The sequence below is a fragment of the Phasianus colchicus genome, chromosome 1 (assembly GCF_987193195.1).
Source record: "Phasianus colchicus chromosome 1, bPhaCol1.hap1.1, whole genome shotgun sequence".
In the NCBI taxonomy this organism is placed as follows: domain Eukaryota; kingdom Metazoa; phylum Chordata; class Aves; order Galliformes; family Phasianidae; genus Phasianus; species Phasianus colchicus.
The window spans coordinates 45853917-45879126 of NC_143436.1; the positions used below are offsets into that span (position 1 = coordinate 45853917).

General features: G+C 41.0%; 1 protein-coding gene across 8 annotated transcripts; it reads right to left on the minus strand.

Annotated features, from left to right (window-relative positions):
* On the minus strand, nucleotides 1-23396 carry CEP83 (centrosomal protein 83). Of its 8 annotated transcripts, XM_090139989.1 has the most exons (18): nucleotides 22534-23396; nucleotides 18434-18694; nucleotides 17976-18126; nucleotides 17123-17215; nucleotides 16699-16830; nucleotides 13715-13966; nucleotides 12664-12795; nucleotides 9678-9792; nucleotides 8153-8297; nucleotides 7874-8023; nucleotides 7154-7229; nucleotides 5932-6089; nucleotides 3716-3845; nucleotides 2959-3062; nucleotides 2112-2292; nucleotides 944-1130; nucleotides 239-248; nucleotides 1-89 (listed from the first exon to the last, which is right to left on the minus strand). In XM_090139989.1, the coding sequence occupies exons 2-16, from the start codon at nucleotides 18655-18657 to the stop codon at nucleotides 945-947; spliced, it is 2229 nt and encodes a 742-aa protein (XP_089996115.1). In that variant the 5' UTR covers nucleotides 18658-18694; nucleotides 22534-23396; the 3' UTR covers nucleotides 1-89; nucleotides 239-248; nucleotide 944. The 8 variants fall into 8 exon arrangements, with proteins under 8 accessions (XP_089996115.1, XP_089996099.1, XP_089996091.1 ...); XM_090139973.1 differs by having other exon boundaries at nucleotides 13-248; XM_090139965.1 differs by having other exon boundaries at nucleotides 13-248; nucleotides 935-1130.
* Nucleotides 23397-25210: the final 1814 nt, after the last annotated feature.

Genomic DNA, 25210 nt, shown 5'->3' on the forward strand with positions numbered 1-25210 from the left:
AGCTTCCATTGCTTCCAGCAGTTACAGGTGCCATGCACTGCTTTCCTTGGAGAGCACTTAGGAAACTGTAATACAGCGCTTATATTTACCTATGGCACAGAAAGTAAAACATGCTGGAGAGCAAAGCTGAATCCATGACATTGTCAGCCACCATCTGCAGCTCATTCCTCAGCTGACTGTTCCTACGCTTCCAACAATATGCAGTCAAGTATTAAACACTTTTCACTAATGAATTTACCTGCAGTATCCTGAAAAAAAAAAAAAAAAAAGCAAGAAAAAAAGTCATCCCACATCCCCAAGTTTCCACTATCAAGTCATTAAAAATTAATTGAACCTCCACAGGTATCAAGCTGATAACCAAGGAAACCAACTTAAAGAAACCTTAAATAAATAATTTTATTGTAGCTGACAAAACAAGCTCCAGTGGCAACAAATACAAACTAATGTTTTCATCATGTGAAGGCAATTTGTTATACTTCATGTCTATGTTATTTTTAAAAAAAACTGATCACTGCTTCTTCCCATTACAAAACCAAGAGGCACATGGACAACAGCAAAGTCAGGAGCACCCATTTCACCCCATCTGTCTGCATGGGAACTTCGGAACACCACTCCAGGCATGGATTCCAGCAGCTGATTTACAATCCAGACCTCAAATCTGCAGAGCTTCACAATGGCAAGGCCCTACAGTGAGCAAGTAAGGGAGTACTATCAAAAATGTAGTTTATTTCATGTCTTGACTTCCAAATATTTGTATAGCATTTCTATAAAGATATTTTCAAAATGCAGTTATGTTTTCATTTAGATACCATTTCGTTTCTATCAAAATAGAAAACTACACAGAATATATTTCCCACACCTCAGCACACACAGTCGTGCTTCAGAGGATATTAAGAGCGCGTAGCCAGGAGAAGCTACTGAAAACAGCACCTACAGTTTGCACCTTATGTGGAGTCCTCGCTCTGCACAGCAGCTCCCTCTGCTCCCCTGCTGGACACCAGCTCCCTGCGTGTTACTGCTGTGAGCCGCTCCCCAGCCGGCCCAAGCTCCTGCAGCTGCTTTCTCTGCGTGGTTTCGAGATCTTCCAGCCGCTTACGAAGCAGGGAGAGCTCTCTCTGATGCTGTTCTTCCTTGAAATTAATAAAAGTGGCTCTATTATATTTTGCATACCTCCAAGGGACCAGCAGTCGTTTCATTTTTTAAAGTAATGATTTTGAAACAAAAACTCTAACGCGACGCCCGGAATGTCGTTATTCATTACATTCCAGCCCCCAACAACCCCCAGTTCTAGCAGGTCTCACTCTGACACTCAAGGCAAACAGCAGCAAGAAATGGAGCGCAGCACTGCTAGATGAAGACGCACAGCAGCTGTGGCCTCACTTCAGGGACAACAATCAGCAGTGCTGGCTGGGCCACCTCAGAGAGATTATCGCCCTCAGAAGCACTCTGGGGTACATAGAATGCTTTTAAGCCCACAAGAAATGAAGAGTGGCAATCCTGTTTTGTAATTATGGAGTCATGATGTGAGGAAAAACACTATAACATTTCTTGTCCAGAAGGAGCCATTTAAAGCCTCAGAATAAGCACAGAGGCAGAGAACAGGGTTAGAACTGCGTTTGTTACATTCTGTAACGCGCCCTTTGTCTTTGTCTTTCAAGAACTCCTTACCATTATCATAGAATCACAGAATGGCCTGGGTTGAAAAGGACCACAATGACCATCTGGTTTCAACCTCCCTGCTATGTGCAGGGTCGCCAACCACCAGACCAGGCTGCCCAGAGCCACATCCAGTCTGGCCTTGAATGCCTCCAGGGATGGGGCATCCACAACCTCCTTGGGCAACCTGTTCCAGTGCGTCACCACCCTCTGTGTGAAAAGCTTCCTCCTAATATCTAACCTAAGCCTCCCCTGTCTCAGTTTAAGACCATTCCCCCTTGTACTATCACTATCCACCCTCGTGAACAGCTGTTCCCCTTCCAGTTAATATGCCATTATGGAAGGAACATAACTAAAGGGATTCCTCCCTCTTTTTAAAGATCTTCTGTTCCTCCCTTCCTTATTAAAGTCCCAACCCCTCCGTTGCATTATTGCTACGTGCTGTGACACAGTACCTGAAGGAGGAGGAAGGAGACGTCAGGCCCCGGAGGCGGGACAGGCACTGATGTTACACTGACTGGGTTCAGAGATGGGATGCCAGGATTCAAAATCAAACTCCGGAATTCGTTGTGTCTGCGCTGCAAGTCCTTCAGTCTCCTCTGAAGACGTGTGTGTTCTTCATAGGAAACATTCTGCCTATGAAATAGCATTTCTTAGCGTTCTAAATACTTACGATCACCTCTCTGTGAGTACTTTGCTGCTTACTGTCCTTGTGCAAGAGAACTACCATAAACTACCATGAAGACATGAGTGTGAACCACCCATGCATATTTCTCTGCCTAAAAGGCCAGAAGTGCCACTACACAGTAACCTACAGCAGGATTAGATTTTACACGGAATAAACTAAGCTGCTAATAGCATTCACAGTGGTGAGCCACAGGTGCACCATTAAATTCATTATTTGAACCAAGCCATCCATACAGCACAATGAAGAGAAAAAGAATCTGGTCCTTCCAAGAGGGCATTATGTCTGTTTTCCTTTGTCGTTCTGAAGTCAGTTTTCTTTCCTGTCTTCCATCTCCAACACTGCTTCACTCACATCTTTTTTTTTGGTAAAAAGAATTTGTTCTTTTGAAGGGATTCCTGCAACCACATCTATACAGTTTTCAGATTGCTTTCTTCTATCTCTCCACCACCAACACAGCCATCAGAAATGGACTCCACTCACAGAATTCCCATGTGGACAACACCATTAGATTGTACTCCACTTACCACACTAACTAGCATGCAACTTCATATTTCAGAGTCAGATTTGGGGCATATATCATTTTTTCAAGCTAAGAAAAAGCAATTATTTATTACCTATTTAACACCTGGTTTTCTTTTTCTAGTTCTTCTATCTTGGCTTCCAAAAGTTGTAGTTTCTCTTGCATCCTCCTTTGTTTATTATCATTGAGAGTCTTCCTCTGCCAAAGAGACATTTCAAATAAAGCAAAGTAATGCTTTGATAGATCAGTTCCTGTGAAATCAAATCTGTCCTGCACATGGCTTAATGCTCTGACAAGTCTCTTCTCACTGATGACAGGACGAGGGGATATGGCCTCAAGTTGCACTAGGGGAAGTTTAGGTTGGATATTAGGAAACACTTCTTTACAGAAAGGGTGGTTAAGCACTGGAATGTGCTCCCCAGGGAGGTGGTTAAGTCACCATCCCTGGATGTGTTTAAAATCTGTTTGGATGTGGTGCTGAGGGACATGATATAGCAGAGGGTTGTTAGTTAGGGTAGTATGGTTAGATGATGGTTGGACTCGATGATCTTTAAGGTCCTTTCCAACCTGAGTGTGTGAGTGATTCTAATAACCAAGCAGTCCACCTCTTAAAAGCACAGAAATACACACAGAGATAAACCCTCACCAAATCGTTGATGGCATTAAAACAAAGTTGTCAGCTGTAACATTCTTGTGCACATCACTTCAACACATTTCTCCGTTAAGAACTGGATGTACTTTGTCATTATATACAGCAGATTGCAAATCAACTCTTAATATTAAAACAATTCTGGTCTGAAAAGCTGAACTTTTCATAAATAGGATCATTTACAAAAGAAGAGCCAACGTGCCTTTTTTTGAGCAACTGCAGCTCGACACAGCTTGTTCTTCACCTCGTTGTATTTCTCTTCCTTCTCTGTGATGCGCTGAGTAAGCAGATGCTTCTCCTCCAGCCACTCCACACGCTTGTATTCTAAAGTCCTTCAAAAAGACAGGTTAAAAGGGTAAGGAGTTACACAGATGAAGCAGTGTTTTGGCTTAATGCCTTAAGGCTCTTAAACACTTCTTTTCACAGCTTCCATCTTTATAGACTTCAAACTTCCAACTTAAATGTGACTGTGCTCAAGACTCACCATATTTGAACCGGTGCGTTAACATAACCTTAGAGGTTTTACATCTTTGAAGGAAATGTTGAAGACTAAATCCAGTAACTGTGCAGAGAACATCTCTAAATTCCAATCAAATCATCACACTGGAATACAATATGAAACAACTGTGCCAAGCATCAGCTGTTAGAAGGGCTGATGACTGCTCTCTGTGCTCGAGAAGTGAGGCACAGCAGTGGGTTGCTGCCATTTGTGCTACACAAATCCTTTTTAATAGAGAAGTTTAGACTTGACTATTCTGTCCTCCCAAGCAGAACAAACACCAGCATGACAAGAAGCTCCCACAGATACGCTTCCTAGACGGCATCCCAGCTGAATGCACGTCACCGCCAACATCTATTCTTTGTTTAGAACTTTGCACAGTTGTAACATATTAAAATTAGGCTGTGATCTCCAGCAGTGGACTGGGAAAGTAGGAAGTTTCTCTGCTGGATTTTTTGTTGCAGCTATCTCAAAGCAGAGAAGAACTAACTGCCTATTTAACTACTTTGTGACAAAAAAAAAAAAAAAAGTCAAATGGTGAGATTCTGTCCAGCAGTTTTTAAGAAACACAGATCGGTGTCAGTGCACTTAGACTTGGGCTGATGCAGTTTCCCTGATGGGAGTCTTGATGATTCTCCATAAAGCTCTCAAACACCCTTTCCCTTCCCCACAGTGTTAACATCACTCAAATCATTACCAGGATCCTGGCCTACCTGAAATCCTTAACTGCTCTTTTAGTTGATCACAAAAAAATTATTACTACCCCAAAGGAACCAAAGAGAAATGCACTGCTTAACAGCAGAACTTCAGCTGAGACACTGGTTAAAAATCTCACAACATTTTTATTTTTTTAAGGAAATTCCACTAATGTTGTTCCTGAAATGTTTAACAAGTGCCTCCTTCAGCTCATCTCTCATCTTTATCAGTTTATCAGGCTCATGATTTGCCTTTGGCTCTTTTTCTCATTTCACTTTTTCATTTCCAAGCTTAAACCAGACACAGCTAAATTCTTTGCCTACTCTTGCTGTTTGCCCAAATAGCATTAGTTTAACTTATCTGAAGCTGGTTATCTCAGGCTCTCTTATCTTTTGGTCCTTTTTTGTTGCTTCACTTTAAGCTATATTGCTTTGGTGCTCCTTAACTTCTGGAGTTCAAGCTCAAAAGAATTACTGAACTGAGGAAAGAAGTCACATCAGCCACACAGAAAAAAAGGGAAACATCCTAAGATTTCTTTGGTAAGAGAAGAACAGACTGGGAGGACTTGCAGGTAGGCTGCAAAGCTTCTTACAGTAACAGTCTTGGTGCATCTCCTATTATCTATAGATTTATAAAATTATCTTGGCCTCATATCAGCTAAAAGGATGTGGTAGAAGAAGTAAAAAGTACACACATATAGGCTGGGTCCTCAAAATCTTATCAAAGCACAATAATACAGTCACTTGTTTCACTTTTCATGCTTCAACACTCTTTAACATTCAAACACTGTGTGAAATTCTGGATCCACTCTATATGCAAGTTTTATGTTCACTTCAATGGAAATAGAATCTCATTTTATAAAATTGGTGCATTTCATTAGTCAATAACTAATTGTAATAGATATGAATGGAATCAAACCCCTACTTCTGAAGTTATCAGGAGCAAAGTTTTTATATATACAGCATAACAAAAGGTATGGCTTTTTTTTTGTCAGCACAATTGTCCAGTCTTTCTTGCTGACATTTAATCATAGAATCATTTGAGTCAGGAGGGACCTTTAAAGGTCACCTGTTCCAACTCCCCTGCAGTGAGCAGGAACACCACAGCTACATCATGTTAATTTCAGGCACTTTCAGAATCTACATTTCATACTGGTAATCCATGTGAAAGCAATGCAAGCAGTGTGAAAACAAAAAGTAAAACCAAAAAAGAACAAAATTTACTTCTCTGTTTCCAGTTGGGCTTTTTCTGCCTGAGTTCTTGCATTTTGACATTCTTGTCTCAATCTTTCTACTGTTTCCTTCAACTTCTGATTATATTCCAGCAAATCACTTTCTGACCGAGAAAGTGAAGCGACTTGGAGTTGCATGTCTTTAATTTGCTATAAAAAAAAAATAAATATTTCCATTTGAGAAGAAATGCAAATATCTACATTAATTTTGAGATACTGCACATGTGAACTGGCTGCATTCATTTACCATAAACCTTTCTTATTTGTTCCCTTTCTCCTTACTCAACAGCTTATCTAGCAGTTTTACAGTAAACTACTACTAGACAAGAACGAACTTTTCTATTGTTGTTGAAATAAGAAAGAGAAGGAGAGGAAGGAGTCCAGTCTGAGTCTCCTGTAACTCGGGGAATCTGACATTAGGCCTTAGAGCTGAACAGAACCAGAACACCACAGCACACCAATGAGTTGAGCTTCGGAGCTACTCAGACTCTTCTCTCTCCATTACAGCCCTCAGTGGCTGCACCAACCAGTTCACAAAAGCAAGTAGAGTCTGAAAAGTCCAATTCCTGCAGTCAGCACAGAAAAAGGATGCTTATTCCCCTTTTCCTCTCCCTAATTACATGCTCAGATATCTTAATTTCTACACAAAAAAAAATATCAACTTCAGGTGCACACAGCTTCCAGACTTCTTTAATGCACAGCCACATTTATATCTACCAAGGAATAGTACAGCTGAGCAGGAGTTAAAAGAATTAGGTTTCATTTGCATTACTGCCATTAATTCATCTTGCAATAGAAATAAATCTTTTTACACCAGTTTATTCGTTTATGAAACATCTGTTAAGCACTTGAAGAACCTCAGATGAGAGATGCAGTGTAAATGCAGAGCATTACCTAGAAACAGTTTATAGTTTCCATGGAAACTGAATCTCCAGTTAAATAGTGCATAACCATATTCAATATAGCAGCCTATAAACATTCCATTTTGAAATCATTGATACCTACAAAATGCACAAGGCAGAAAGCTGTAATCCATTTATGAAGGTCCAGGAAAGCAGGGCTGATTCCTGAACGCTTGATTTACAGAGCTGTTAAATGCATTTTGTCCCTCAGAATAAAAAAATCCTTAAAAATCCAATCTGATCTTCAGACACTGGACATGGTAACTGCAGGAAAGGCTGTGTTTCTCTATGAAACGTTACCAAAACCCTTACCTGTTTTAGATCATCTCTTTCACGTTTGTTTTCTTCGAGCTCCTCTGTCTGAATAGCTTGCTGTTGAATTTTTAATCTAAAATTGTTTAAGATACTCTTATTTTTATCTCATTAAAATATAGATGTTAGATGCTAGTACAAATCAGTCTGACAATAGAACACGTTGCATACATATTTAGCAGTCTTACCAATTAACTACAAAATGTCTAACAATCTATTTTTATTGATGACTATATACGTTGGTTTGATTGCTGTTGGAGTAAGAATTTTGCTGGTTTTCTCATACTGACCTTCATACAAATACCACAGCAAACCAACTTCGCTGAGGGTTATAATAAAGAACTCACAGATATCATATTATTGTCCCAGTTTGCCAGTTGCTGACACGTGCCATTGTGCAAAGAAAAATGGTATCTTATAATACTGCCGTTTGCAAGTGGCCAACATGGTCCAAATTCCAATACAGATAATGAAATTTACTTCTTCAAAATGTTCATTAAAGTTGCAGTGTTTTTAAGATTTGGATGAAAAACGTTCACTTTTGATAAACAGCACATTTTTTTCTGCTCCCATCTTTTTACACTCTGCACAAGATACTTTGTTTCGTTTCACATAATCAACATTTACATGCCTATAAATAGTAAACCTGTCTAATGACTAGTGAGAAGAAATTAGGGAAAAAAAATGAGACATTTGCTTTAAGGTTAGGAAAGGCACTACCGCAAACACTGAAGTTCCCTTTTGCTAGATTCTTCTGCCAGCTGTACCACACGTAGCTTCTCTTCGTACTGATCCTTTTCAGTTTGTCTCCAAGCGTCCTGTTCCAACTTCACCTTCTCCACATGAGCTAATCTGCTCTCGAGTTCTAACCTGAAACATTATTCAGTATTTACAGGAGAACCACGATAAAGCGCTAAGAGACTGCTACTAAAAATAACATTTAAAAACCAAACATTTTTCTCAGGACTTTTAGAAGCTTAGCAGTAAATCAACACATACTTTTCATCCTGTAAAGCTGCAATTTTTCCAAAAACTTCCTCTTTGGCAGCTTGCACTTTACGAACCAGCTCTTGATCCTTTTCTACTAAAAGCACTTTATGACGCTCAACAGCTTCCTTAAGAACTTCTTTGTCTGACAGCAAACCTACATTATACATTAAAATAAAAAAATAATGTTAAAATGTCGTTATTGATGTCATCCTGATGAAATTCTTTATTAGAATCAATTTATCAGTAGCAAAAAGGGAGCCAAAAATCTGAGTTCACAGGATGGAATGTGAATGAATGAAAAAATAAAACAAGACAAAAGAGATCATCATAGAATGGCCAGGGTTGGAAGGGACCTCAAGGATCATCAAGCTCCAACCCCCCTGCCACATGAAGGGCCACCAACCTCAGTGTCTAATGCTAGACCAGGCTGCCCAGGGCCCCATCCAATCTGGCCTTGAACATTTCCAGGGATGGGGCATCCACAACCTCTCTGGGCAGCCTGTTCCAGTACCTCACCACTCTCTACATCTGTAAAGAATTTCCCCGTGACATCCAACCTAAATCTCCCCTCCCTCAACTTAAAACCATTTCCCCTTGTCCTGCAGTTATCAACCTTTTCAAAGAGTTGATTCCCCTCCTCTTTGTAGGCTCCCTTTAGATACTGAAAGGCTGCAATGAGGTCACCCCGCAGCCTTCTTTTCTCCAGGCTGAACAAGCCCAGCTCCCTCAGCCTGTCCTCACAGGGGAGGTTCTCCAGTCCCCTGATTATCTTCATGGCCCTCCTCTGGACCCTCTCCAACAGCTCCCTGTCTTTTTTGTACTGCAGACTCCACACTTGGACGCAGTACTCCAGATGGGGCCTCACAAGAGCAGAGTAGAGGGGAACAATCACCTCCCTGTCCCTGCTGGCCACCCAAGACTGTGACAATCAAGGCAATCTAAGCAGATGAAGGTTATGACAAACCCGTGAAGAGAGTCCAGTAAAAGCTGGGTGGTGATTTACATCATCAGCAACTAGTCCTACAAAGCTTTGGCCTTACAATAGGCTACTTCACATTGCCAACAGGCTCAGCTGTTACCTGGTTGCTTAGACCATTGCCTGTTTTGTTCATAGAACAAGCTAGAAATTATATTTTGTTCCACAAAAGTGGTCAATCTATCTTTATTTTTCCGAAATTCCATGGGTACAGAATTGGTTTCAAGCAAATTGCAAATAGCTGTACAATTTGGCAGTAAATAAAAAGGAAGCACATCATTTGAGACAGATTATGCTCAACTTGTATCACAACTCAATTAATTTACACAAATGCAGTTTGCCCTGTAACAGTCCTTCATGACCTAGGAGATCAAGTGGTAGGATACAGTTCTTTCAGACACCGAAATGAGTTTTCTGATCTATCACTTAGACTAGAAGCAGAAGGTGAAGATTGTTGGGAAACATTTGGAGGAAAAAAATAATTGAAGTGCTCTAAGTGAAAGTTATCAAAGAAACCAGTAGAAATTAATTTCACTAGAAATGTATTGTGTATTTTACCATCCATTTCACTTTGAATCTTGTTTCTCTCTCTTTCTACTTCATTCTTAGTTCTTGCTGCCTCCAGTTTGACATTTGTCACTTCTAATTTGTGTGACTGTTTAAGTTCTTCTACCTATGAATTAGAAAAATAACAAATCCACTGAAAATAAATACATATGGATTCACAGCTTTACTGTTTTTCAGGCAATGCTTTGCTAACAAGAAAATCCGTCAAATAATGATAATTAGGTTTATTTTAAATATATCTTCATAAATATCTTTTTTTTTTTTTTTTTTTAATCCACAGCTTTCCTGAAAGTCATACCACAATATCCAGATTCGTAGATAATAGTTAATGGTGATTATGTAGGTATTGTAACACTCAATCTATTGACATGTTTTATTACTTCAAGTCAGACGTTGAAAATTCATGGATGTATTGTCACTCATCTTGAAACACAAGGTTTCTGTGTTCCCTAATGAAGACCAAGTGCCCAAATACCCCATAGGTTCCAAGAATCAAGCTGTCTGACAATGGACATGGATTTCATCTTTACCCAGACAGTTACTACAAGCCATAGCGTAGGAAATACTCTTCAAGATTTAGCAAAAACGTGCAGGATTACCTGTAAAAACTCAGCAAATATCATGCATTCTGCAAGCAAGCTTCCAAACAGTGGAGTAGTTCTGAATAGATTGCTTATTTGAACTGTCTTGCTGGGACACTGATCCAATATTGCATACAACCCAGGTGCCTCACTAAGCATTAGCATGTCAGCTTGCACATACCTCACTTCTGACTAAAAATCCCTCAGAGAGTTGAGCTAAGATTAAGTTCAGTGTAATCTCCCTAGAGTAAAACAAAACAGTTGTATGCAAAACCAGGATATCCGTTGCTTCCCAGAAGTCATTTCAATGTGAAGATCACTTATCCCTTTCATCACCTTGATCTCCTGGAGTGCTACACTACTTTCAAAATCCAGGCCTTCATAGATGTCAGATGCATTTTAAGTCAAATACTTCTCTGCAGCTGTGATGTGCACTAACAGCCTCTTAAAAGCAGGAGTCTTAAGAATATCAAATCAAAGACAATTACTGCTTGCACAGAAACTTTTTTTTATAGTTTAGGCATTCGTACACAGTAATTACATGGTCAATGAGAATTAAATACCTAGAGGAAAGCACTCATATCAAAAATCCATTCACAGTGACAAATGTAATTACAACCTGCTAGCACAAGCAAGTGGCAAAAGGTTAAGAATGACACAGTCGCTTATTAAGTAACTACATTAGTGGATTTGGTTGCTTAAATATGAAGCTGAGAACATTTTAGGGTAATTTACAAAGACGTAAGGTGGCTTTTCTAAGGCACAAGATTCAGAAGTCCATCTTTGTTCAGGAATAAGTTTGAGTGGGTGTGGAAGCATTGTGGGGGGGTGTCACTATATGACGTGATTTTCTGCTTTCATCCCTTCAGCTGAACACCTTCATTTTCTGCAACTTCTGAAGGCTATTGATTAAAAAATGTTTCATAACTTTCTTCCTCCAATTCATCATTCCTGTTCGACAAGTATGACACATTGTATAAAGAGGTTTAAAACAGTGATATATCCTATTCATATGGTAAGTAAGAGCTTTTTTCAGATTAAGGACCAAAACTCAACACTTCACAGTCATAAATGAGTACTGTAAAGTTTGTCTTGGATGAAATCTGAGATTGCTAAAGAGCAATTATGGAAGAAGTTGAAGATTTTTTTTCCCCTGTGTTGTGTCCCTTTTTGAGGCATATGCCCATATTAATTGTCACGCCCATACAAAGAATGTGTCAGTGTTACTTTGGAGAGTATAGTTAGAAATGCTGGATAGCTTTAGGTCAACACAGTGCTTATGATAATTCAACTAGAGGCACAAGACCAAAATTACTGGCTTTACAGTAAGTTCAGAGATAACGAAATCCTTCTCAAAAGAGCAAGAAAACAGGATGGAGTTCATTACCAATAACTGACAAATGTGCTAAAAACTAGCAGCCAGTATTTTCTCCAGCAAGGGAAGAATAAGGAACAACAGTATCTATTAACTAGGTACTTATTTCCTTAGGACAAGTGTGATGGCTCAGATTTACAGGTAACAATTCCACAATATTTGAGGTTAAAAAAAAAAAATTCCTAGTGCTTCAATTTTGCTTCCTTATTCAAATGTCAACATAGAGAATTGCATAAAGATCTGTCTGTAAGTTAAGTGCTTGAGAAGGAGCCGCAGCCAGATGAACCTGGTGCCCATGCTGATCTAATTATTGGGAAACACTGAATAGTGGCAGGTTTTCCCTATCCTGGAAGCCTTTTGATTTTTTTTCTTTTTTCCTAAGGATTTTTCTAAAAAGTTCTCAAAATGCCTAAGATACGGCGCCAACCCAACATGTAAGACACTCAAACATGTTGTTAGACAATGAACTACTTAAAAAGATGGAATGCAATGCTGTACAGAAACATTTCTGTACAAGCTATGCTGGCGTGAGTCCAAGAATGATGCTATAGTAACACTACTATCTTGTTTCACATGCAACCTAAATCTCAGCAGGTGATTCCAATGCAGAGAACAAGAAAAAAAAAAACAACAAAATGATGTGATGTTCCATGGCACTTCACATAGTTTATGAGAAAAGAATGCTTTCTGCTGTTAGGATAAGCTGCCTATCCCCACAAATATTAAAAACATGAAGATGCCTCTTTATGCACTGTTGCATTTAGATAAAAACATCTCTAAAATGAAGAGAAAAAAAGTGCATAACATCAATTTTGGAGATGTTGAGATGCTTCTAGGCATGAAGTTTTTCCTGTCAAGTCACACACTCTATCTACATCTTCTATCTGATAATGGGAAGAAAACCCAAACCTACTCTAAGTCACAGAAGAAAATATGACCTTATTCTTAATGTAAAACAAACAGAAAAACTTTATATGAAAAACATTATATGAACAACTGTTTCAGACATAAAAGCACTTACTTTAGCAGCCAAGGAATTGACTTCTTGTTCAGATTTGTGAAGTTTGCTAGTTAAAAGAAAGTTCTGCTCACGACACATCTGCAGTTCTTCCTCAATCCGACCAATGTGCTGCTGAGCTGACTTCTTTTCTGCCTTGAATAAAAGAGGTATCTGTGAGATTTTTGGAGCATTCTTGCTATTCACCTCTATGGTTCAAGTGATCTCCAAATATTACTGACCTTTCATACAACAACTATACACAAAAATACATCAACTTTGGTTAACAATATGTTCCCATACAGTAAGGGATATTTTACTCAGAAACAACAACTATTTTGACTAACACCACCTGCTCAGAATGACACACGTCTGCAATCCCACTTCAAAAGGCAGAGATAATCTGACTCAGTTAGAAGGTAGCACCTATTGCTACCAGTAAATTACTCAGCTCTAAATACAGGATCACCAGTACGAGTATTATAGCCTCAAGACATGAGATTTATTGAAGTATCAAAAAAGCAATTAAACCCAGGTTTTCACTTTATTTTTTCTAATTGCATATTTCCAGCAGGATTTTTTTTTTTAATAAGTTTTCTAAATTAAGAATATTATGATCCTCTTTAAAATGGGATCAGAGCACTTGGCAGAGATCCACATCACTTTGTAACAAAGTTATATAATGGTTATAAAGTGAAAAGGAAAGTAAACCATATATCCATATCTTGCAGCTACATGAGAAGTCTATATGCAAAGACTCACTAGCTAGGCAGGTAGCAAGAACTGAAGACAAGGAATGAAGAGGAACACTAAAACAGATCAGAAATAAAAGAAGTTCTTAAAAGAGTGAACAAAAGCCAACAGTTATGGTAATGCATTGAAGAGCGAAGATACAGAGATAGAAAGGACAAAAAAAAGTTTTTCAAAAGAATGACAATTTTCCTGTAGCAGATTAACATATGGATGTCAGTTTCTAACTGCAACTCAGTGACAACTGCTGACACAAGCATCTTATTGACTGTGAATGTGGCATCACTCACAAGGACACAAGACAACAAATAAAGAAGAGTCTTACCTCTAGGGACCTTGCCAGACTCTGCAGCTCAGCTAACTGCCGTACTTGCACCCTTTGGACATTTTCTGCTTGTACACCACAATTGTCTCTTTCCGCTCTTAGTTCTGCTACTTCTGCTTCTAAGCCTTTTAATTTCTGATACAGTTGTGCTTTTTCTCTGGAGAGGACCTCCACACGTTTACTGTCCCTCGTGGGATCAACGCTAACCAGCTGATTATGGAGCTCTTCTTTATCTTTCTCCAGCCTCGCAATCTGATGGTTGTTAATTGGAAAAATATAAGCCTTTACACTGATTAGGTGTCACACAGCAATAAGTACAGTGGTTGATAGTTCAGGAAAGTCCAACAGCGTGCATTTAAGTTACTATGAAATTACATTAACATTTATATTAGAACAATTAACAGACACAACAATCAATGCCTTTTTTTTTTAAATTCTGTTTTCACCAATAAGGCTCATCCTCAGATGTTCCTAAACTGCCTAGCAATTGGTGGAAGTAAATCAGCAGCTACAGCAGAGAAAGAAGTTGGGGATCACTTAAAGCACTGGATACATGAGCCCTTGGAATGAATCTTTGAGAAATCGTGGCAATCAGAAAAGGTTCCCAGAGTCTGGAAAGAGGCAGATGGCAAACACATGATTAAGAGGGGCGAACCAGTCAAGGAGGAAGATCCAGGAAATCACAGGATGGTCAATCTGTCTCTGGGAAGGTTACAAAGCAAACCCTCTCAGAAGTTTATCCATGCATCTGGAAATGACAAGATGATGGGAATGTAGAGCTAATCAAAGGCAAAACATGCTTGACTTCCTTCTAGGAAGAGGTGCTTGGCACTGCAGACTAAGAAAGCACACTAGATTTCACCAAATTGGTGAGATACGGGCTGAACAAGTATATAAAAAAGTAGGTGGAAGAGCTACTGCTGCACAGAAAGGAATCTGGGTATCCTGGCCAACAGCTATAGTGTTAGTCAGCAGACAACTGTAGTATTTAGTCAGAGTGGCCTTGCAGCAAAGATAACCTAATGTAACTGGCGATCTGGCAAAAAGACAGCCAGCAGATCCAGGGAAATGACCCTCTTCCTCCTACCAGCTCTTGTAGGACCACAGCTGGCATACTGTGCCCGGTACTTGAATATTGACACATTGAATAAGTCCAGTAGTAGACACCGAGAATGTTGGAGAGTATGACACGAAGACAGGCTGAGAGAACTGGGCCTATTCAGCTTGGATAAGAAAGACTCTGGAATAACTACTGTTTGCTACAGTGATTCTCCAAGAAGAGATAGAGAAGGTGGATCTTCTCAGAGGCACGTGGTGATAAGAAGAAAAGCAACAGATACAAGATGGAATATGAAAAATTTCAAATAGATAATAGGAAAAAATGTTTACCATGAAGGTGGTTGAATACTAGAATACTTTGCCCAGAAAGTTGTGGAATCTCCATCCTCACAGATGTTCAAGACTTGGCTGAGCCTAGTGCTGAGCAATCCAATCTCATTACATCTTATTATTTAAGCAGGGGGTTAGGCTAAACTAGAAGGAGGTCTCTTCCAACCTACCATATGATTCTATAGTTCTGTAACCACACTATAACTCAAGCACACTGGTAACTGAAGACAGTCAAGGTGACTCAGTCTGTCAGAAAACAAAGCAAGTTTCCAAGGCAGTACAAATAAATACAAACTCATCTTGAGACTGTAACAAACATATACACATAGATTCCAGTATTCCAAAATAAGTTACATGGACTAAACGTATTGTGAAGACCGGGAGCAAAAGAGTCAGAAAATAAGGTCTGAAAGAGCTTTCTCCATATTTGAAGACAATATTCCAAACCCTGCTCGGCAGCAGCACTTTTAGAAGTTTCATCAGTGATTTCCACAGAGCAAAGCCAAAATCTACAGCAGTTGCCCTCTAAATCCCTTTCATGAGAAGATTCAAGTCTTACTGCATGACATGCCCGAGGCAGCATTAAGGAATTAGGATATTTTCGTAGCCTCCTTGCAATAAATAATGTGGGAGGTGAAAAAGGTTCTAAACATGAGAAAGAAACTAGACTATATTTTGCCCTGGGCTCAAGGTAATTCCATTCTTTTTAACTGTGCTAATTAGTTGCAGCATTAGCACAAACTCAACAAGCCCATAAGACAGGCAGGCTGTAAAGCAGCATGTGCAGTTAGCTCTGGGAAGGACAAATGTTCTGTTTTTAATGCTTTTCATTTCTGAATTTGGACTGATTTTGAAAGCAATGATTGCCTTTGATTTGTGCCTCATGTTTGGACTAATGCATCCAAATCTGGCATCTCCTGATATGCTCCCAGACAAATACTTAAATGAATATGCAAATGACATGTACAACACTCATTTACACTGCTGCGTGTATTTAAGAGATGAATGAGATGCCAATTTACTTAGCCACACTTTTGAAAGTCCAGTTCAGAAACAAACAAATTATGGACTGCTTATTCAGGAGTTGACATGACTGAAATCAAGTTACCAAAGCTTTGAGCATCCTGTTAGTATCATTTTTACTGTCATAATCCAACCTAGTTTCAAGACATGTTGCTACCAGGCAAGGGCACAATATCTTCTGAACTTTTTTCATTAGTTACTACATAAGTAATTTAAATTATTTTTTTAATCAGTTGCTCATATAACTTATTAATTTCAGGTTAGCGTAGTGTCTCATATCCTATCAAAAATGTGATTTCCAAAAAGCATGTAAGCAGAGCTACTAGTTGACATTCATTAGAAGGCAAGTCTACTCTTGTGATAGCACATACGATATTGCAACACATGACTGAATAAGCCTATAGAGACAGCCTGAGGCTAAGTCATGAAAGTGTTTTGAGAATTATGAGAGCAGAAACACATACTACATTATGAAATTATGTCAAACTGACGATCCACCAAAGCATCAACAGCTTTCACAGCATTCACACAGCTTTATCAGATAAAGTTTAAGCTAATGCAATATCACGTACCTCTGCTTCATATTTTATTTTCTCCTCCTCTAAAACATGTTCATGTTCTTCTTTTTGATGCTCAAATTCTGATTTCAGGAAAGTATGCTCATAACGAAGTTTGTTATATTCTGTTCTGTATTTTTCCATTTCCTAAATCAGATAAATAAAACATTCAGTATGAAGTTGGCAGTTTTATCTCCACCTTCAAACATCCATGCAACGTTTCAGTCATTTCATAAGGGCTTTTGTGTAGGAATGGATCCCTCCCGCTCCTAGGGTTTCAGCCTTCACCTCCTGAGGCAGCAGTACTGAACAAGAGCAGGCAAAGCTAAGTCACACACATAGACTGCCCTTCACTTTCTGTTTCCTAAGGTTTTTAGGAACAGTTACAAATTGGTAGCCACCACTCTAAAAGAAACAAAATTAAATACTTGCTACTTACATTTTCTAGTTTCCGATAACGTTCTGTCATTGGAGATTCCAATTCCTGTTGTATTTGTGCTCTTAGCAGCTCTAATTTTTGAGGAGTTAGCACCTTCAGACAGAAAGGTATTCATATTCATTTATGTACATTGTGACAGACCAAATATCCATAAATAAAGTATTTTTAGTAGGGCCTTAATATTTTAAGTTCTAAAGTCTTCTAAGTTCTGCTTAATTTTCTATGTTTTTCTAAGGAATTTTTCAAATGGTAGTTATAGAAGCAAAGAAATATAATATTAATGAACTAAAAATATTCTGGGAAGATAACAGATTTTAAATGTCAGCATTCACTGGAAGAAGCAGTACAAATGTCAGTCAGTGTCTGGGGATCCTCTGTTAGACACTGTATTTGTTTCCTAGGAACTATGCCTCATATTAGTTTAAGGAAACAAGTAACTATAGAAAACGTCATGCAACTGAATTTAAGTGTTTTTGGTGTTGCTTGTTTGTTTGTTTTCATGATGAGGAAAGTTGCCATCAAGAAGAGAAACAAGTATCTACTCTTGTAATCACCAGGGCAGATGATTCTCTTCACATCAGGACAACACACAATGACAGAGACTGAGGCTCAGACTGAGGGTCTCACTATTACTGTAGTACATGATAAAAGAATTTGGAAGATTTTGTTAAGAAACAAAACAGTAATCTCACACCACAGTCACTCTAAGGAAGAAACACTACTCAGATTCAGTATGTTTCAAGATAACTGAAATAGATCCAAGCCAAGTGTATGCATGTTACAAACAGAACTAAAACATGGCCCTGATACAAGATTCAGGTCCATATTAAGCTCTGCCAGTAAATTACCTCACCTGCATCTTCAGTTTTTCCAACTCTTGTGTTTTACCCAGCAACTCCTCTCTGTATTCTGCAAGAAGAAGCTGGAATTTGTCATGTACAGCCTGCTTTTCAACCAGCAACCGCTTCAGTTCATCTTGGGACTTTGTATACTCTTCCTGTAACCTGTAAGAGAAACCAAATTTCTTTTATAGCTACTCTCCAAATTAAAGCTCGGAAAGCTCATCTTCAGAAACAAAAATTAAAATATCAAGATTGAATTAAGCTTTTAATAGCCTTTTCCTGTAACATATTTAAAACTTATTTCACACCTATAATGTCTTAAGGAATTCTGAATTATTTTCTGCAGTAACCAATACTCAAAAACATCCCTAAGTAGAGAAATAGCCAAGACACACAAAACCCCTTCCACCCAGCACCGCGCTCCATCTTTTAACAGTTCAAATGAAGAAACCTATTAAAATTCATGTACCTTAAGTGTTCTGCCTTTATAGTTTGATAATTTGCTTTATGGTGCTCACAGCGCATTTTTTCATCAATCAGAAGCTTTTGCAATTCTTGTGAATTGGCCGCATCACCATTTCCAACCACGGGAGGAAGGAGACTGCCCAAAGTATCCATTTTATGATGACCGTTCACGATGGCTATTGAGAGGCCGAAGTAAAAAATTAACTTATAACAAAGGTACGCCAACATCCACTTTTTTGGCTGCCATCCCAGAAGGCAGGGTGACCTGGCACAAATAGAAGCAGATGCAATTAGCAATCAAGGACACTCACTGCTCAAAGGCTTCACATGCCATTTTTGCTTTCAATACAGAAGAATCCTGGCTCCGCTGTAACTCATATCAGAAATCTCCTGCTGAAAAGGCAGCTATTCCCTGCTTGTACTCTCTCAGGGACACATAATTAAGTTAGGAGGAGATTATTTGAATCAGTACAAAACAAGCACAAGCATCTTGCCATTCCCAGACCATATAAAATGCTTTTTTTACTTATTCTGTATGCTGAGAATCCGAGCATGGAGTTCATTTTGTCCTGCTGACTACGGTTCAAGGAGAAGACAGAGACATCAGACACAAACAGCTTTTGCTTATCACAGTCACAGTGTTTCTCACTACCTATCTACATCACGCTGCTCAGCACACCATCACATCAGCTGGAAGAACAGGGACAATCCCCACTGCTGAGGTTCTACCAAGCCCTTTCTGGAAAAGAGGAATGATTTCATGGGCACCCACCTTCCAGACTACCCAAAGTTCAGCTCCAACACGTATCACCAACACATATCACTTCCTCATTTTTGAAGTTCACATGGTGGGTTTTTGTGAACTTTCCAGCAAGAGTTTTGCTAAATATGACAATCTCAGGGGGATGTGAGAAAGCTGCAAATCACCAGATGCTGAGAAACAAGGAAGTATTATAATAATATAATATACCTCACCAAATCTTTTTGGTATTCAGAGCAAGATATTGCCTTAGACTGATCATTGCTGCAGCTTCTAGAGGATGTGGGGAAGGAGGGCCACAAGTGAATTTTAGGGAAGTTATAAGATTTAAAACAACTGCTCTGCCATTATGCTTTCAGCATAACAGACTGGTGCTTAAGTGGCAGTGTGAACAAAACAACTTACTTCTCCAGCATCAGTAAGTACCTCACCTTCTTCACATTTGGAGCTGGACACATCACATTCTCCTGCATTCTAGTCCCCAAATCTTCCACAGACCTGCCTTAAATGCTCAGCATTTGATTCTAGAAAGCCCCAAACTACAAACTAGATGAAAATTATCTGCTAGATAGGAAAAGAAACATGCATTAGTGCCCAATTTCTTCCCCTGTCACTATATGGGAAAAGGTGAGAGCAAAGTCTATCTGTGTTCCAACACCAGCACATGATGACAACAGCAACTGCTTTTTCATTCTGCTCTGCCCAAATCTGCTGAGGATAAGGAAGAGGAAATTGGAATAAAGAATGTTCTCCTCAATGGCTGCCCTATACGCATACACTGCACATTTTGTACATGAACAGAATAAATTCTGAAGAAGCTTCTAATCAAACTAGGATCTGTTTTTCATTCCTGGCTTTTGTTCGTTGTTGAGAAACAAAGCACAGTAGCCATTTTCAGACTCAATATCATGGCATTTGCTATTGTTCAAGCAGCAGCCACGTGGGAAAATCTGCTCAGAAACCCTAAGGACAATAAGCTATGTGAGAGGACAAAAAGAACTCCAGGCAGCATGCTCCTCAGAATTTCTAAGCACATCAACAAGGTTAATCGTGACCGCCATAAAAAAAGAAAAAAAGCAAGCAGTACTTCTCTTCATCACAGATCTCTGGTTCCATAAGCTGCAGTACCAAATGTAAACATGCAACTGTACACCAAGCCATAGAACTAGGTGCACAGGGCTTGGGCCTGGACCACACAGCTCACATGAACAAGAAGTGCTTCTGAAGCTGTATGACAGACACAAATTCAACATCACCACAAAACCATGGAGTTTTCTGACTAAAAGAGAGGAATGGAAATGCAGGCCTTTGTACTTTCAGTTCCAAGCCTTCACATGCACTCTCACAGCTTTCACTACTATCAGAAACTCCAAAGATTAGAAAGCAACATACGTGCAGTTATGCATTCATCTGCCTAAAGGCTGCAAGTAGAAGAAAAGAGGAAAGAAGAAAAGGGAAAAAACGCGGCGCACAAAACCATTTCACACCCTCAAAAAACCTAAACTGGATGTACTAAAGGCAACAGAGCTATTTTGGCTTGCAGGGACATCTAGTGGCAAACTTCGCGATTTGCAATCCGCAGCGATAGATTTCTCGAAGACCCTTTCCTTGAAACTATTGACAGCAATTTGCAACATTTAATCAACTCGCTTTCTTACTTTTTTTTTTTTTTTTTTTTCTTTTTCAGAACTAAGTAGAATCATACAATCACTCAGGCTGGAAAAGACCTTAAAGATCATCAAGTCCAACCATGACCTAACCATACTACCCTAACTAACAACCCACTGCCAAATCATGTCCCTGAGCATCACATCCAAAATGATTTTAAACACATCCAGGGATGGTGACTCAACCACCTCCTTGGGGAGCCCATTCCAGTGCTTAACCACCCTTCCTGTAAAGAAATTTTTCCTGATATCCAACTTAAACTTATCCTGGCTCAACTTGAGGCCAATCAGTAATTACTGATAGGGCTGCTAATGCTCAACTACTGACATGAATCTCTCCTGTGCCAGTGGCAGTATGTCAGCTATATCAGCCGATGCCTAGACCTAAACACCTTCAAATTTCCCCAAGACCACACATGCCATTTTTGAAAAACACTTTCCAAGAGTGCTAGTTAAAATTCCTGCCTCCCATGAAGACCTGTTTGAAAAGTAGAGAACCATAAAATACGCTTTAAAGAAACTAAAACCCCAATGTACATAATGTTATTTGTACATTTGTCAACTTTTATCCTGTTACAGAACTGTAAACTTTTGTCAGCTGCCCAAATCCACACTATGAAATCTTAACATGATGTTGTGCAGGTACGTACAGAAAAATATTGGTGCAAAGTCCTGAAGCTTCAGTTATATTTTTGGTGGAAAATGAAGCTAAGTGAAGGAAATGAGCTACCTTTCCTAGAACCACCTTTGTTCTGCCTTTCTTCTCCAGTTATTATCTGCATACAGAAAGAAACACTGCTTAAAGACCTACTTCACCTCTCTATCCTTTATATCTACACATCACGCAAGGACATTTTCATAAGATCTTTGAGCTATATTATTTTAAATGCCGCGTCGTTTTCTTTTTCGAGGGGGGTGGGGGGAGGTTCATTTTGTTCTGCGTTACCCTCCTGCTCTCTCCAGCCTCATTCCCAGATCTGACATCCACCAGATTTAACTCAAGAAGCCAATAAGCTCCGACAAGCAGAAAACAGCCGTTTTGTTTGGTGAGGTCAACGAGGCACGTTAGCTCATGGCACAACCCAGCCAGCTGCAGTGCAAGCAGGCAACTGGTACTGGCTGGCACGAAGGAACAGAGAGCCAAATAAGGAGGCAGAAGGAGGGACGAGACTTTCTCTTTTCAGACACAGAGAGCAGCCGCATCACTAGTTTAGATGCTCACGCACTCACAGCCTGGGTTTGCAGATAAAGTTAGGTTATATTAGCCCTACCTGACATGCCTCTGCAGCACAGCAGGGATCAGACTTCCCACCAACACCACAGTCAATGAAAACTAACACAAAACTGAGCATAACTTGAGAAACACGGAAGCCTGGCACTCTTCTGCCCCTGAACTTCGGACTCTGGGAAGTTGCAGCCCCGCAGCCCCACACGGGACACGAGACCGAGACAACCTCTCTCTGAGACGCGTTGCCCGCTCCTCCCCGCTTTACAGACCCCTGCAGCGGAACGACGCCGCCGGACGAACAGAGCAAGGCCTGGGAAGGCTGAGCGCACGCCGCACAGCCGAACCCCAAGCAGAAAACCCCCTCCCGCCCCACAACACACCTCAAGCCGCCCAGCCGCCCCCGCCAGGAATTTAAAAATGGCGCGGCGCCGCGCCCCGCCTCGCCTCACCTTGCCGCCCGCTCGCGCCGCCGCCCGCCGCGGCCCCGCAGGGTATCCTGGGAAAACCGGGACGGGACGCGGCGAGGGGGCGGGGCGGCGTTGCCGGGGTAACGGGCTCACGCTGCCTCCCCGCTCCCGTTTGCGCCTGCGCCGTCGGCCTTGGCACCGGCCCCGCTGTGACGGGCTGGGCTGCGGGTTGGCGGTCTGCGTTCGGCTGTACCGCGGCACTGCTGCCCGGTTCTGTGCTGCGAGGCGAATGAACGCCGTACTTCATTTAGCCGTGTCTGAAGAGAGTTACAGCCAGAAGACTCCCGACAACGATAGCTGTTTTCTAGCCGGCCCACAGCAGTGGGAAAGCTTGAGGCAAAGCAGAGATCTCTTTTAGGCGTTTGCTTGGGGGCACTGCTGGCAGCATGCGAATGGCATCGTCAGCTCCTACAACAGCAGGGTATCTATAACTGAGCAGCGCGGTGTCGGTGCTGGACAGCTAAGCTGTACCTTGCGTGGTGTAAACTGCCTGAAAAAATAATACCTCTGGCCTTGCCAAAAAACAGAAGGTGAAATCGCTTTTAAATGCCATAGTGCTGTGATAAGAGTCTGTCCTGGTTAAACAGAGCAGTTTTTACCGTGGAGCTCATTAGGACCTGAATATAATTCTTAGCACGCGGTAGCACAGAGTGTATGCTAGCACGTAAGACCACAACAAATAGAAACCATGAGGCAGCTTATGAAACCATTACTCAGTCAGATGTGCTGTACAGGACTGCTGACCGCACAGGCATCTCTAGCGTTCTATCAGCATGTGCATGGCTATCTCTCACTTCTATGTGTTGATCATCTGCTTCCTTCCCCTCTACAGCTATGACTGAAAGGGGTGTTTTCCAGATTAGTGCCAAATTACTAAAATTGTACTCATCAGAGAAAAACTGCAGGTGGAATTTATTGGTCTACTGGGAGATTTCACATCTGAGCATACTGTACTTTTGTATGTTACGGGCTTCAGATCTGACTGCACTTCCATTCCCATTCAATTGGCTCAGTTCTAACCACGCTAAAAGACAGTTTTTCCTAATTTACATACATGTAGTAGATGGATGGGAAGTGCTCACGACTGCTTCAAATGTAAGCTCCTCCTTTATCAAGCATCATCTCCAGGCAAGCATGGTGATACAGTGCTTGCCCAGCCATGGTGGAGGTGAATCCACCTCCATTGGTAGGCCGACCTCCGAGGGCTCACCGAGCGTCACCATCAGGTTGATCAACATCCATTGGCTCTGGTTCGCTGCTGCTCCCCTGAAGCAGAAACTTCTTCGGTGGAGGGGGATCCATCCTCTTCCACAAAGGACTGCACTGGGTAGGAAGGGACCTTAAATTGTTCCTTGTGTTAGATAACTGCACAGGTTGGTTAGAGACTGGTGTTCTGTTGTCAGAGTCGCTGCTCTGACAGTGGTTTATTTATAGCGGTTGTATTTATCAGGAGGTGGCTTGTGACCAAGCCGTGGCAGTGTGGCCATAAGAATGTCCCATGAGAATCAGAACATGGCTGTGTCGGGCAAGGGGAGGCTATGGCCTGTGAGTTGCCCTAGTTGGCACTAATGGGATTCCACAGGGCTCCATTTTTGAACCAGTTCCTTTTCATGTTTTCATCAATTACTCCAACAAAGATCTAAAAGTTATATTAAGTAAATTTGTAGATGACGCTAAACTGGAAGGAGTGTTGATTCCCTTGAGGGCAGAGATGCTTTGCACCAAGATCTTGACAAATTGGAGGGTAGCCCCCTTCTGCATGAAGACTAAGTGCTGAATTTTGCACCTGGGATGGGGCAGCCCTGGCTCTTTGTACAAACTGGGGGATGAGGAGTTGGAGTGCAGCTCCATGGGAAGGGATCTGGGGATTCTGGTTGATAGCAAATTGAATGTGAGGTAGCAGTGTACTGTGGCAGCCAGAACCCAGCACTGCCAGCTGTCGAGGGAAGGGCTTGTCCTGCTCTGCTCTGCGTTGTGACCTCACCGCAAGCACTGGGTGTAGGTTTGGGCACCACAGTATCAGAAGGACATAAAACTATTAGGGAATATCCAAAGGAAGGCTACAAAGATGGTGAAGAATCTGATGACAAGGGGTATGAGGAGCAGCTGAGAGCCCTGGTTTGCTCGGCCAAGAGAAGAGGAGCTGTGGGGAGGCCTCATGGCGGCTGCAGCTCCTTGCAGGGAGCGGAGGGGCAGCGCTGAGCTCTGCTCTCTGAGCCCAAGGGAACGGCATGGAGCTGTGTCAGGTTATGGTCAGGTTGGGAGTTTGGAAGAACTTCTTCACCAGCAGGTGGTGGGCACTGGCACAAGATCCTCAGGGCACTGGCCATGGCCCCAAGCTCCTGCATTTCAAGGAGTGTTTGGACAACACCCTCAGGCATAGGGTTTGATTTTGGGTGGTCCTACGTGGAGTCCAGAGTTGGACTCAGTTATCCGTGTGGGTCCCTTCCAACTCAGGATATTCTGTGATTCTGTGAAAACACTGGTCAGAGTGTGCTATGCACTCTTCAAAACCTAAGAAACAAGCAGCTCAGAACAGATGATGAGTGAGACGCTGTTTTTATGTCTGGTTTGTTGGCATGTTAGCAGGGGCTGTTCAGCTCATCTCAGAAAAGGGCAGAAATTATTAGCAGCTGGGGTGGACCCTGCTGTTTGTGAA

Bases quoted from the DNA above. Each gene is read 5' to 3' on its own strand.
- CEP83 (XM_090139989.1), bottom strand. From the start codon at position 18,657: ATGTTGGCGTACCTTTGTTATAAGTTAATTTTTTACTTCGGCCTCTCA. The intron at 12,796-13,714 runs GTAAGACTCTTC...CTTTTATTCAAG, and splicing joins GTCTGGCAAGGTCCCTAGAG to GCAGAAAAGAAGTCAGCTCA. The intron at 3,846-5,931 runs GTAAATTTTGTT...GTCTTTTTGAAG, and splicing joins GCCCAACTGGAAACAGAGAA to GACTTTAGAATACAAGCGTG.